Raw genomic sequence first — 13,578 nt, forward strand, 5'->3', positions numbered from 1 at the left:
AGAAACAGAATTGCCGACGTTTCATTAGAGCATAACTACAGGCAGCAACAATGCTCCCATCGTTGCACCATGTCCGAATTGAGTCTGGAACACAACTCCAGTTCAACTCTCGCAACCTTTATTTCCAGTCTTCATGCCACTCTCATTTTAATTCCTGCTGCCTACGTCTCCATTCTCTTCGCGGACAGATCTTGACGGATCATGTGTTTGAGCAGTAGCATATGTCGGAGTCGCTCTTATTCTTTACTTTTACTTTTTACTCTTAACTCGTAATGTCTTACTTTCTGCTCTTTACTTTCCAGCATCGAGGTGAACTGCGGTTTGCGCCTAATCTTAATGCATGCTTACAGTGAGCCACTGGACATACCTTGCGTCATCCGGAGCCGTGTCGGCACACGGTACCTTTGTACCAGTGGTTCCACGCGGGGGTTAGCTGCCGGAGACTGAGAATGTGCCATGAAAAGACGGTCCATTACGTCCAGACGCCTCGTGGACTAGACGTAGCTTCGTATGCAGAGCAGCCAAGGCCTGTAAAGGTCGGTGCGGCCCTGGCCGCTGACCCACTGCCACGAACGCATAAGCTTTTCAGTGGAAGGGTTTAGTGGTTAGGTGGTCGCGGTGGTGCTTAGAGGTCAACCGACCGAGGCATAGCGTCAGACATACGTCCGACCTCGCCGTCGTTAGCGCGCTATCTCCTCGACTTACCCCCCTGAAGCGTCGGCCGAGAGCGGCCAGTGCAGCCAGCGCGGCCATGGGCTCCGACATAGGAGAGGAAGAGCACGCAGCTTAAAAATAAAATAAAATAAAATGACAATAAATAAATAAAATAAAAAGAACAAAACCAAGGATACATTTGGGTCATTGTTCTTCCAGCCTGGTGACAAAGCGTTCTCGGATTACGAGGGTGGATTTGTCGGCTGTCCGTGTCTGTTTCCTTCGTCTGTTGCCGATCTTCTTTTGTACTTACACTCGTTTGTTTCTTCCTCGATCCTCGCCTCGTGCGATGGCTGACATACAAACGTCGCCGTCCAGACGACACCGTGACAGCGGATACCACAGAGGATACGACAGACCGCCGCCACGGCAGTCGACAAAACCACAGGCATGACACAAGACGACTCGGGGACGAGCACGCGGACGATGGACGACGCACACCGAACGGCAGTCGACGCAGACTTGGAAAAGGGCCAGCCGGAACAGGACGAACCGACAGCACGTCCTGGCAAGCAAGACGGCCCTTCGCTGGAGACGACGCCAGTCCCATCCCCCGCACACGACGGTGATACCGGCCGGACAACAAGCACTCGGTCGCAGGCCCTGTCGGCCGACCAGCACGATCCAGCGTTCCTGGCCAAGTGGGACGGCGCGTCCGACCCGGACGACCCGCACAACCTGTCGTCGGCGGCCAAGGCGCGGTGCACGCTGATTCTGGGCCTGCTGGCGTTCACGGGCTCGCTGGGCACGTCGATCCTGACGCCGGCGGAGCCGCTGGTGGCGGCGGAGCTGGGCATGGGGCCCGAGGCGACGGTGCTGCTGCTGGCGCTGTTTGTGCTGGGCTTTGCGCTGGGCCCGCTGGTGTGGGCGCCGGTGAGCGAGGCGTACGGGCGGCGGTGGTCGATGCTGCCGGCGGTGCTGGTGCTGGGCGTGTTCAGCGTGGGGTCGGCGTCGGCGCGGACGGCGGCGGCGCTGCTGGCGACGCGGTTCCTGGGCGGGCTGTTTGCGTCGGCGCCCATCAGCAACGTGTCGGCGGCGCTGGGCGACATCTACGCGCCGACGACGCGCGGCGTGGCCATGGCCTTTTATTCGGTGTGCGTCGTCGGCGGGCCGTGCGTGGCGCCCGTCGTGGGCGCGTCGATTGCGTACAACGAGCGTCTCGGCTGGCGGTGGGTGCTGTACGTCGAGGCGCTGGTGGCGGCCGTCAGCGGCGGCGTCGCGCTGCTGGGCCTGCCCGAGACGTACGGCCCAGTGCTGCTCGCGCGCAGGGCGGCGCGGCGGCGGCGCGCCACGGGCGACGCGCGCTGGTGGCACCCGCACGAGCAAGAGCGTGCGCGCATGACGCTGCGGACGCTGGTCGGCCGGCACCTGGGCCGGCCGCTGCGCATGTTTGTCACGGAGCCCATCGTCGCGTGCATCGCGCTGTACGCGTCGTTTGTGTACGCGCTCGTCTTCTTGGCGCTCGAGGTCTACCCGCTCGTGTTCCGCGACGCGCGCGGCTTCGGTCCCGTCGCGGCCAACCTGCCGTTTCTGGCCCTGTTTGTCGGCGCCGTCGTCGCCGTCGGCATCAACATTGCCAACCAGCCGCTCTACACCCGCGCCATGGCCCGCCAGGGCGACGGCCGCGCCGTGCCCGAGGCCCGCCTGCCGCCCATCGTCCTCGGCGGCCTCCTCTTTAGCGCCGGCTTCTTCTGGTTCGGATGGACCGCGGAGGGCCCCGGCCGCGACCCGGACCACTGGTACCACTGGGCCGTGCCCACGGTCGCCGGCGGCTTCATCGGCTGCGGCTTCAACGTCGTCTTCCAGCAGTGCCTCAACTACCTCGTCGACTCCTACGGCCCCTACGCCGCCAGCGCCACGTCCGCCAACACCGTGCTGCGCTCGCTGCTGGCCTGCGGGCTGCCGCTGGCCGCGCGGCCCATGTTCACCCGGCTCGGCGTGGGCCCCGCTGCGAGTCTGCTGGGCGCCGTCTCGGCCCTGGCCCTGCCGGCGCCCATTGTCTTTCGCGTGTACGGGCCGCGGCTGCGCGCGAGGTCCAAGTTTGCACAATATGCGTAGTGGGGAGTCGTCATGGGGTTCGTCAGGGGATTTGCCAGGCGGAGTCGTCTTTGATACCCATAGATGTGATTTGTGTCATTTGTCTAGAAACGTGGAATAATTTGGGAATAAACTGATCATGCTCCTCGCTATGCTGTGTCTATGTGTCGTTGTTGTCGTCGTCATCGCCATCGCCGTCATCATCGTCATCATCTCATCACTTAAACTGCACTTGGGTCGGCGGAAACAGCTGCAGCCCGCCCTCCACCAGACTCGTCCGCACCAGCCGCAGCTCGCCCCGGTCCTTCATGGCCACCGTCCAGAGCACACACCCGCAGTGCCCGCAAAAGTGCTTCTCCTTGGGCTGGCCGCTGCGCGTGCCTTCGCGGATAGTGTAGATCTTCCAGTGCGAGAGAGGGTCCTCCACGACGACGTCCTCGACGCGGTATTCGGCCATCTGTGCAGGCAGACGTCAGTCAGCGGCCACATCCTGCAGAGATCAATACACACACAGCAGCAACACGTACAATCTGGTAGTCACTGCCCCCCGTCCGCTGGCAGTCGGTGCAGTGGCATTGGATGACGCGGCGCGGACGGGCGGTGAGCGTGTACTGGATGTGGCCGCACTGGCAGCGGCCCCTGAAGGGTGGTGCGGGAGGCGGCAGTGTGGCCATGTTCGTCGCGTCGCCTTGTTGGATCTCTCGTTGCCGTCTCGTTTTGCCGTCTTGCTTGCCGCCTCCCGCGTGGATGCCTCTGTTGACGTCGGTGACAGCGCCCAGGGTGGGATGAGGTCCACAGCGCTGGCCAATCGCGCCACTGGCTGCCAGGCCTGTCATCACTGAAGCGCGGGTACGGGTTGTGCGCTAGAGCCTTTGCTGTCTGTCAGATTTACAGCGTCCTGCCTTGCATCTAACGTGGCACTGGATAACATCTTCACGGCGGCCCTTTCATTCATTCAATCCATTCAATTATTCTTGGACTCGTAACTTTCTGACCGTCCACCGCCTTCTCACTCTTCTCCTCAACGCACCTACGCCTTCTTCGGCGTGTCCCGAAACAGATTGTGAACATACGACTCTGCGTAGCGCTGGCCCACAACTTCGGTCGCCTCGATCGCCTTGCGAATCGCCGCGTCCTCCTCGTCCGTCAGCGTCACGTCCAGCGCGCCCATGTTCTCGTCATAGTACGCCGTCTTTTTCGTGCCGGGGATCGGAATCACCATGTCCCACTGCCGCAGCAGCCACGCCAGCGACAGCTGCCCGCTCGTGACGCCCTTTTTGGCGGCCAGGGCCGTCAGGTCCTCGACGAGCCGGAGGTTCTTGGGAAAGTTGGCGGCGGAGAAGCGCGGGGCAAACGACCGGAAGTCGCCCGGCTGGATCTGGTCGACGCTGCGCAGCTGGCCCGTCAGCATGCCGCGGCCGAGCGGCGCGTAGGCGACGACGGCGATGCCGAGCTGGCGGCACGTCTGCAGCACGGCGATCTGCGGGCTCTCAATGTCGAGGCTGAAGGGGCTGTACTCGACCTGCACGGCCGCCACGGGGTGCACGGCGTGCGCGCGCCGGATCGTGTCGGCCGACACCTCCGAGAGGCCAATGTGCCGGATCACGCCGCGCGTCTTGAGGTCCACGAGCGCCGCCATGGTGTCCTCGATGGGCGTCGTGCCGTCGACGCGGTGCACGTAGTAGAGGTCGATGGCGTCGACGCCCAGCAGGCGCAGGCTGCGTGCGTTGGCCTCGTGCACGTACGCCGGGTCCGTGCGGATGACGCCGCTGCCGTCCGTTGCGTTGGCAAACTTGGTCGCCAGGAAAATCTCCTCCCGCCGGCCCGGGTGCGCCGCGAACCACCGGCCCAGCAGCGCCTCGCTGTCGCCGTACATGTCGGCCGTGTCCCAGAACCGGTTGCCCGACGCGTACACGTGGTCCAAGAAGGCCAGCCGCTCCTCGTCCGAGGGCTTCGTGCCGTAAAACACCGACAGGCCCATCAGACCGATGCCAATGGCCGTCACCTGCGGGCCGTTGGTGCCCAGCTGGCGGGTGGGAAGAGGCATGTTGGGGGGATGTTGTGGGTGATGTTGTGGAGGGATGTCGTAGGGGATGTCGTAGGGGATGTTGTGAGTCAGGTGCCTGGAGAGTTTATGGGATTGTCGATGATGATGGTGCTGTCAATGAAACAATCCCTCTTCCACCAGGACAACGTCTGTATTTATACCTTTTCAGTCGACGACAGCCATACTCCATCCCGGAACAGCCTCTGACAAACCAGGCCCGCTTCATCATGAGCCGTTTGGAATGTACGTTGCATTGACAAGCGTGTCTATGTCCCCAGACAAAGATCAATGTTCTGGTTCTTACCAAGCATGCTTGCTGCCGCCCAGTCAGGAGGCCCTTCTTTGTCGGCTGCTCAAAATGCTGGCGCCATCAGCAGCTTTGTTTTTGGCCATGTTGTGTGGCAAGAGCCAGCCAATTTGGCCAAGCCCGCTTCACGACGCTGTGGCCTTCTGGAGTTAAGAGATTCGTGACTAGGGGAGGCTCCATCCTAGGCCGAACAACGCTCAGCCCTGTCTACTGTCGTCGATTTCTGCCGGACATAATATCTCGGCAAGTTCCCAAAAGAATGACAACCATTACAATCGGGGCTGGACTGTCCGGTTTGCTATACTATACGTTGTATGTTGTACAAGACTTGCTATCGAACATGTTTTTATCTTTGGTTTGCAATCGACTCCGTCTTCAGGTAGGTTAAACGACCCATACGACCGAGATGTCTCACCGTTTCAAGTCATTCTGTGTGCTAAACGATCCACTCGGAGCCTTGTTCAAATCTAGGCCTTTGCCGATTTAAACGATAAAGTATCGTACTGTCTCTTTTTTGTGGTTATTTCCATGGTATTTTTTATTCTGGAATATTTTTATATAATTTAGCCTCGCTCGACATATCCTCCCTATTTGGCATGGATCGCTGTACTTAGTACCCTTCCCTCTCAGGCCATCTGCCGCGGCGACAACGTCGTCGAACGCCACCGCGGATGGTCCACTTTATTATCGGGTACTTCCTAACTTTTGGCGTCCCCAGATTCGGATTTACAACACAGTTGTTCCATATCCGATCCACCGCCCCAAAAAGCGCTTGTCCAGCGCCGGCCAGGCACAATGTCTCTTGCAAATCCGACGCTTTAGTCTGTACGACCGGAGCCTTTTTGATGCTGCCTTGCAAGCCTCGTCGTTTGCTTCTACATACGTTGGACGATTTGTTTCGCTGGCATCAGCAATTCGTGCACTCAGCCCATCCCCATGGACTTAACAAGCCGTGTCTCTGGATTTATGAAGACGCGAAAGCACGAGCCCGAGAGCCGCACAAACAGGTCCAACATCCGATGTCGACCACGACATTGTCGCCAAATGCGAGTAGATACATCGTCTAAAATGAGACACGTGATGCAAGCGTTTATTTCTTTAACGAATAAAATGTATCAGACACGAATTGCAGTCGGAATAAATTTTAGGAATAAAAAACGGCCATGTTTTACAAAAACGACAATTTTTTCTACTGAACGTCTGCGGACGGCGAAGGATCAAAGCCTTCTGAAACCCCCCCGCAGCCTGTCCATGGTCTCTTTCTCACGCTCATGCTGAAGCCACCGCAGACGTGCATCTCTCTGTTCGCGCTCTCGCTGCATCTGCCGCTCCTGGTGCCGTCTCTCCACTTCGTCTCTTCTGTGGCGTTCTTCTCGTGGCGCCATTTTGTCTCGCTCCCTCTCCCTCTCCATTCGTTCCCTTTGTTCTTTTCTGTCTCTCTCTCGCCTGTCTCTCTCTCTTTGTTCCACTTCTCTCTTCTCTTGTTCGCGATTCTTCTCCCTCTCGTGCCGTTCTCGATCTTGTCGTTCTCGATTTTGTCTTTCTTGATATCTCTTGTCGACAGTCTTCGTGTCCCGGTTTGCCGGTTTCTGTCTCCCTTTGGCTGCCAGATCTCGTGTGTCCCCCTCTTTCTTCCACTCTTGTTTCTCTGCCACGTTTTTCCTCCCTGCCGTCTTACCTTGTCTCTCCATTCTCTTTTGTGTGGCCTTTGTCTCCTCGTCTAGCTTGAAGTCCTCCATGTCTCGCATCTCTGCCTTCTGGCCATCCTCCTCTTCTCCGTTGTCATCCTCCTCTTCATCATCGTCGTCGTCACCGTCGCTCACATACGTCACCGCAAACAGCTTCGGCCACGTCGGACTCGCCTCGACGACAAAGTGCACAAGCAGCTGCAGCGCGGTCGGGTCCTCCTCCTGCCGTTGAAGTGTGGCCAGCCGCGCCTGGAGAAACACAAAGGCATCCTCTGCGCTTTTCAGCGCCACGGGACACCGGTCCCACATGTCCCGGAACGCCCAGAGCGTCCACGGCCGGCCGGGTTCCAGCGCGTACGCGTCGTGCGCGAGCTCCAAGATGCTCGTACCGTGGCGCGCCGTCGCCGTCGCCGTGGCCGGGCCGGTCGGCCCCGGGGCGGCCAGCAGGGCGGCCGTGTCGTCGCACAAGGCCGCGAGGGGCCCCCGGAGGATGCGTGCGGCGAGCGCCTGGGTGGTGGCATCGACCGCCCGCAGGCCGAGGACAAAGGTCGGCTGGCGCACAAAACGGCCGGCGCGCATGTTCGCCGCCACTTTGTTTGCGTGCGACAGCATGTGGTCGGGGATCGGCGGGCCACATGTCGGCGAAATCGGGTCGTGGCTGCGACAGCGCTTGTACGGGGCGTCCGGCGCGACACGCCGTTGTGGCCGGTCCGCCGCCGCCGGCTCTTGATATTGTGTGTCATGCATGGTACGTACCTAACTGTTGGTGTGTATTACTTTGCAGGTCGGAAAGTCGTAATTTTTGTGTGGACGTAGTATTCACTTGGCGTAAGAAATGGATTACAGGCAAGGGGGCGTTGCGACAACTGTGCTTCTATTAAGTATTTCCAGAGACACAATGAGGACCATTTGTGGTTCCAAATACGGCGTCAAAGGCTTGAGGCCAAAGACCGACAATCAACGGCCTTATGAACACCGTTATTGTTCGTCTGTTGACAGGACAAAGACGTTGGACTACAATGGGCGAGGCATGCGTCTATTCATAGTCGGCCTCTTTGTATGGCAACAACACCATTGTTGTTTGGAGGATTGCTTTGACCTTTTTGATTCCTTTGATGCTCGTAAACGCTCTTCATTCTCGCATTGTACCAAGGAGCAGTTTTTTTTCTTCTTCCTCGCCACGTGTCACTTGTGTCCTTGGTTTCAACAAAACTGCAATGCATTCGCCAAAGACGACATGAATGTACGTATCTATATATATTTCGCTTGAATAACTGAGATATGTTTGTCTATGAGTTGTTTGCATGCATGTCTATGTTGGCAGGTATTAGTAGATTAGTAATAGTTTCCATGTCTCCATGGCGTCTCCACGACTTCTCTCGACTCTCCTCCCTCCCTCACATCGTCACCACTTCCACCGCTCCGCCGCATCCTCCTACGCCCACCGCATCTCCCCTAAAAGTTGACCTGGAAGCGCTTCGTCGTGCGGATCCGCTCGCCAAAGACGTAGAGGACCACCGCCAGCGGCAAAAAGGCGACGGCAATGAAGCCCAGCACCGAGTTGCCCCAGCCGAAGCCGAGGCGGTCGTACATGGCGCTGCCGGCGAGGGGCAGGACGGTGGCCATGACGCAGCGCAGGATGGTGCTGGAGGCGGTGACGGAGGCGGCGTAGACGGTGTAGGCGTCGACGAGGTAGAGGGTGCTGGCCATGTAGGTGATGATGACGCCGCAGCCGAGGAAGCCGGTGCCCAAGATGGGAACGATCCAGTGGGTGCGGGTCTCGGCGGACCAGCCGTACCAGAAGAGGCCGATGGGCATGAGCACGCCGCCGACGACGAGGGTGGGCAGCAGGTACTCGGGCTTGGGGCCGGTGCCGTTCTTGGCGGCGAGGTAGACGACCATGCGGCGCGAGACGCCGCCGCAGAACAGAATGCCGAGCACGCAGCCGACAAAGAAGCCGAGCGTGACGAGGCCGGAGGCGCCGCTGCCGAAGCCGTACTGGTTGCCAAAGACGGCGGGGAAGGTGGTGAAGCAGAGGTACAGGTAGCTGTAGACGACGGCGGCGTAGAGCGACTGCAAGAAGACGACGGGCACCAGCAGCATCTTGAGCGGGCGGCCGATGGAAAAGGCAAAGTGCTGGCGCGGCGTGCGGCCCGAGTCGAGCTTGCTCTTGTAGCGGAGGGGGGGTGTGCCGTCTTGTCCGGCGGCGGCGGCGGCGGCAACCGCCGCCTTGTTGAGGCGCTTCGTCTTCTTGTCGAGGATGACGTAGGCGTACGTCTCGGGCAGGACGGCAATGATCACCAAAGCGAGCGCGCCCGACAGGATGGCCATGAGCCAAAAGGCCCAGCGCCAGCCGGCCGCGGGGGTCAGGTAGCCGCCGATGATGGGCCCGATGGACGGGCCCGAGATGAAGCCCATGGCGTAGGCGGACATGGCGCGCGGGCGCTTCGCGGCCGGCACGACGTCGGCGATGCTGCCGGTGCCCAGCGTGACGGGGCACGAGCCGCCGACGCCGGCCAGGAAGCGGAACACGACGAGGGCGCCGAGGTTCGGCGCGAGGGCGCAGGCGACGTGGAAAATTAGGAACCAGATGATGCAGATCTTGTAGAGGGGCGCGCGGCCGTAGAGCTCGGACAGCGGCGCAATGACCATGGGCCCGCACGCGTAGCCCAGCAGGTAGATGGTGGTGACGAGGGCACCGACGGTCTGGTTGTCGGAGCCGAAGAAGCGCATGATGTCGGGGGCCGCGGCCGAGCTGATGGTCGATCCAATGGGGCTGCGCAGTTAGGGATAAAGAATACGACAGACGAGACAGGGGAGCACACGAGACAGACGCGGGACGTACGATAACACCGTCATCAGCGTCACCAACGCAATGGTGATCGACTTCTTGCGCGCCGACCAGTTCATGGGGTTCGCCGGGTCGTCGGGGCCGTCAAAGTCGACAATCGTGAAGCCATCTTCGGTCTTGGGGGCTGCCTTCTCGGCCGCCTGCTCGCTGTTGTCGACAGGGGACTCGGGCGTGTCTGGCACCGCGGCGGCTTCGACGTCAATGTCTGGGTCGGGATCGCTGTGGCTGGCCGCCTTTTCGGAAGACATGTTGGCAGTGGACGCTGTGACGGGTGGCAGAAAACGTGAAGCCAGGAATATAAAATCTCACTCTCTCAAAAAAGAAAAAAAATCAACAACAAGAAATAAAAGGAAAGAACAGGGTCGGAAGAATGACGAAAAGAAGACGCAAGCTCTTTCTTGGCACGACACATTGTGTTCTATTTTATTGTTTCCTGTCGTCTGTTTTGTCGTCTGTTGTGTTGTGGCCTCCGCCTCCGTCCTCCGCCCGCCGCGGATTTTCCGTGGCGCAGAGCCGCCTTACAAATTGGCGCCCATGTTCAACCGTACCGCCAAGAACAGGTATAAAGTACAAAATCAGATTCCCTGGTTTGCTTTGAAATTGCGATTCGTATCGTCTTGGTTATTTGTCACTTTGCGGCAAGTTTGGAAGCGCGCATTTGGCATTTGGTGTTCTCGCAACGACAAGGGACTCGCCGTGGCGGTTCTCACTTTACACACAATTTAGTCTCCCGCCATGCTATTACGTCGTTAATGCGAATCTGCCTCGCATACAATATACAATTTGCTACTATACATCTCGTTCCTCCCCCCGCCTATACGTACAAGGACATGTCCACGTTGGCGAGCAGATCGTCCCACTGGAACTGGGCCAGGTTGTCGAGGCCGTCAAAGTGGAGGGCCAGCGGATTGTTGTAGAGGCTGTCGTAAAAGGAAACGTCAAAGTCGGTGTTTGTGGGCGGCATGGTCGTCGTCGTCGTGGCCTCGAGTGGTGGCACGGCCTTTGGCGTCTCCATCGCGTCCATCGCGTCCATCGCGTCCATGGCCCCCATGGTCTCCATCGCCGCCACGGCCCTCGGCGGCATCGCGGTGCCCAGGACCGCCTCCAGCAGCTGCGGCCGGTGCTTGGCCAGCAGCTGCGTCAGCGACGTGTACAGCTCCGCGGCCGCGGGCGAGTAGGGCCGCGCGTCGGCGACGATTTGCATGGCGGAAAAGGCCGCACGCGTGTCGACCGCCGACGGCGACGACGACGCGTCCTCGCCGTTGTCGGCGCAGAGGTCAATCATCAAGACAATGGTGGCCAAAAAGACGCCGTACAGCACGCACGACAGCCGGCTCTGCACGAACGGGTGGCCGGCCGCGCGACGCCGGATCTGCGTCTCAGCGTGGATGATTTGGCGGGCGGCGTCGATGCAGACGGCCCGCGACGTGGTAGAGGCAGCGGAGACGGACGGCCGGCGGGCCGGGTCGGGATGCTTGAGGACGCAGCTCGTGTAGTTGCCCGTCTGCCGGCGCCAGGACGTGAGGTAGGAGAGGTGCAGCTTGCAGCGTTGGGTGTGGATGAGCGAGTGCAGCATAAAGGCCTGGATGAAGTGGCTGCGGTGCGGCCGGCCGTGGCTGTTTTTGGTGTTGCTGCTGCTGTTTTTATTATCGTCGCCGTCGACGCCCGCCTCCCATCCCGCCTGCTCGTACGTCTCCATCCGCAGAAACGGCGGCATGTCCCGCAGCATCGCGTCCAGCTCGGCGTCCGACGCCAGCGCGCTCTCGCGGTACTGCGCGAGCAGGGCCGCCGCGGCGGCCGACGACGACGCCGGCCCGCCGACAAACTGCGTCGACGAGACCATGGGCATGCGGTCCACGATGCCCCGCGCAATGTTGGCCAGCCGCACGCGCTGCAGCAGGTACGACATGTCGGTGGGCACGTCGAGCGGCAGGCCGGGGATGGGGTCCGTGCTGGCCGTGCCCAGCTGGTCGTCGTCCATGTTGCGCGGCTCCCGCACGCGCATCATGTGCGGGTGCGTCTGGTAGACGCCGACGCCCGGCCCGCTGTTGCGCGCCGCCAGCAGCCAGTCGGTCGACGCCACGTACCACCACACGCGCCGCCCGAGCTCCTTTTCAAAGGGCGTCGTCAGGGGTCGCGTGCCGCAGTCGCCGCTGTTGTCGAAACTGCTGCTGTTGTTGCCGTCGATGCTGCTGTCGATGCTGCTGCTACCGCCGCAGTCCTGGTCGATGCAGTGCAGCCCCAGCTCGCGGCCCAGCATCAGCGCCGTGGACACGATGTAGCGGTAGCGGAACCCGACGCCCTCGACGTTGCTAATCAGAAACATCAGCGTCACCACGCCCTGCAGGGCCGACAGCGTGGGCGGCACAGCGCCGCGCACAATGGCCTCGAGCAGGTGCACGGCCGACTGGATCCAGTACGGTATCTGCCGGGCGGCCTCACCGCGGGTGGCAAAGAGGGCATTGGCGTTGCTGTCGTAGCTGCCGCTGCTGCTGCTGTCGGCCGCCTCGGGCGTGTGGAGGCACGTCCCCGTGGCAATCATGGCCACCACGAGCAGCACGTCGCCCAGCGGCAGCTGCGCCCCGTTGTGCCGCTGCACGCGGTCGTACACGCGGGCCACCAGCGCCGGCGTCGTCGGGTGGTGCACAATGTGATAGAAGCTGCCCACCGTCTGGAGGAACGTGTCGATCAGCGCCGTCGTCTCGCTGTACAGCGGCAGATGGATGTGGCGCCGCGGCGCCCCCAGCCGGTCGCCCCCGCCAACGATGCTGTAGCTAAACTCGGGCGCCGTGGGGATCGACAGGATCGGCGCAATCTTGAGCGCCAGCCCGCTCTGCTCAAACTGGTTGGCCGCCGCCGCCGCCGCCACGGCCGTCGTCGTCGAGGACAGCGCCGACGGCGACCCCGTCGCCGACGCCGACGACGGCTGCCCGAGGTCCGCGTACGATCCGTTGCCCATGGACACGCGGTCGAGGTGTGTGACGACGGCGCACATCGGGCCCATTGCGTCGGGCGCGACGGCCGGCGACGGACGAGGCAGCGGCGGGGGCGACGGCAGCGGCGGCGGCATGGCCATGGCCATGGCCACTGTCTTTGTGCCCGCCCCGCCCGTCGACGTCGACGCGTCCGTCCCGCTGTGGATGCGCCGTTCCAGGTCCTCGGCCAGCCGCCGCAGACGGTACACCTCGTCCAGCAGCGCCTGGTTGCCGGCGTCGTGTACGAAGGGCGTGCCCGTGGTCTGCGACGATGGCGAATACTGACGGGCCGGCCGTGGCGTCTGCCGCACCTCCGCCGGCCCTGCCACCGCCCCCGCCACCGCCGTCGGCATCGGCACCGGCATCTCCACGGGCCCCTCTGCGTCCATCACGCACGTCTTGCCCCGCGACACGCAGTTGGTGCATGGCAGCGGGCGGCTGCATCGCAGCTTGCGCACGCGGCAGAACTCGCACGAATAGTGGCCCTTTCGGGCACGGGCGGTGGGCGCCTGGCGTGTTTGTAGTCGAGGCGGCATGTTTACGTGTTTCCGTGGTTCCGTATTTCCTTGGTTCCGTGTTTCCTTGTCTCAGAGAGTGTCGTGTGGGTTGTCCGCGGATGGTCGTGTGCAGGTGCAGGTACCGTCGTGGGAATGCCGTTTGGATACGCTCGCACTCCGTATAAGAAATGGCGATGGCGGAAGTTCCGCGGCAACTCCGTGGGACGTCAATGGGTAAAGTGGGGCTGGACGTTATGCAGCTGACAAACGGATTGTTCTCGGTTTACACTAAGACTACGTATTTCTCCTGGTGCGGCATGCATCTCGCTGTTCCTTGTTTCTCGTCTTTTGACTTTTTATTCGTCTCTCCTCTCTCCCTCTATTTTGCTGTTGCTGCCGTAATCACCTTGATGAATCCACGTGATGTAGAACAGAGCAATATATCGGTCGCTCATCTGCGTA

At 61.1% G+C, this 13,578-nt stretch overlaps 6 protein-coding genes across 6 annotated transcripts; 1 reads left to right on the forward strand and 5 right to left on the reverse strand.

Annotated features, from left to right (window-relative positions):
* Positions 1 to 1,104: 1,104 nt before the first annotated feature.
* On the forward strand, positions 1,105 to 2,772 carry SPSK_01115 (bicyclomycin resistance protein; the record flags this gene model as incomplete). The annotated part of the gene is made up of 1 exon (XM_016728046.1): positions 1,105 to 2,772. One exon carries the CDS (start codon positions 1,105 to 1,107, stop codon positions 2,770 to 2,772), a length of 1,668 nt encoding a protein of 555 aa, XP_016584109.1.
* A 196-nt stretch (positions 2,773 to 2,968) lies between these two features.
* SPSK_10979 (uncharacterized protein) lies at positions 2,969 to 3,587 on the reverse strand (the record flags this gene model as incomplete). Its single annotated transcript, XM_016737200.1, has 2 exons — positions 2,969 to 3,208; positions 3,279 to 3,587. The coding sequence occupies 2 exons, from the start codon at positions 3,585 to 3,587 to the stop codon at positions 2,969 to 2,971; spliced, it is 549 nt and encodes a 182-aa protein (XP_016584110.1).
* A 194-nt stretch (positions 3,588 to 3,781) lies between these two features.
* Positions 3,782 to 4,798, reverse strand: SPSK_01216 (putative aldo-keto reductase (AKR13); the record flags this gene model as incomplete). Its single annotated transcript, XM_016728147.1, has 1 exon — positions 3,782 to 4,798. One exon carries the CDS (start codon positions 4,796 to 4,798, stop codon positions 3,782 to 3,784), a length of 1,017 nt encoding a protein of 338 aa, XP_016584111.1.
* Positions 4,799 to 6,322: 1,524 nt separating this feature from the next.
* Positions 6,323 to 7,540, reverse strand: SPSK_01177 (uncharacterized protein; the record flags this gene model as incomplete). The annotated part of the gene is made up of 1 exon (XM_016728108.1): positions 6,323 to 7,540. The coding sequence occupies one exon, from the start codon at positions 7,538 to 7,540 to the stop codon at positions 6,323 to 6,325; it is 1,218 nt and encodes a 405-aa protein (XP_016584112.1).
* A 708-nt stretch (positions 7,541 to 8,248) lies between these two features.
* SPSK_01116 (Major Facilitator Superfamily protein) lies at positions 8,249 to 9,892 on the reverse strand (the record flags this gene model as incomplete). The annotated part of the gene is made up of 2 exons (XM_016728047.1): positions 8,249 to 9,569; positions 9,639 to 9,892. 2 exons carry the CDS (start codon positions 9,890 to 9,892, stop codon positions 8,249 to 8,251), a joined length of 1,575 nt encoding a protein of 524 aa, XP_016584113.1.
* A 566-nt stretch (positions 9,893 to 10,458) lies between these two features.
* Positions 10,459 to 13,155, reverse strand: SPSK_01018 (uncharacterized protein; the record flags this gene model as incomplete). The annotated part of the gene is made up of 1 exon (XM_016727949.1): positions 10,459 to 13,155. One exon carries the CDS (start codon positions 13,153 to 13,155, stop codon positions 10,459 to 10,461), a length of 2,697 nt encoding a protein of 898 aa, XP_016584114.1.
* Between the last annotated feature and the right edge of the window lie 423 nt (positions 13,156 to 13,578).

This window comes from Sporothrix schenckii (assembly GCF_000961545.1).
Source record: "Sporothrix schenckii 1099-18 chromosome Unknown Cont48, whole genome shotgun sequence".
Lineage (NCBI taxonomy): Eukaryota > Fungi > Ascomycota > Sordariomycetes > Ophiostomatales > Ophiostomataceae > Sporothrix > Sporothrix schenckii.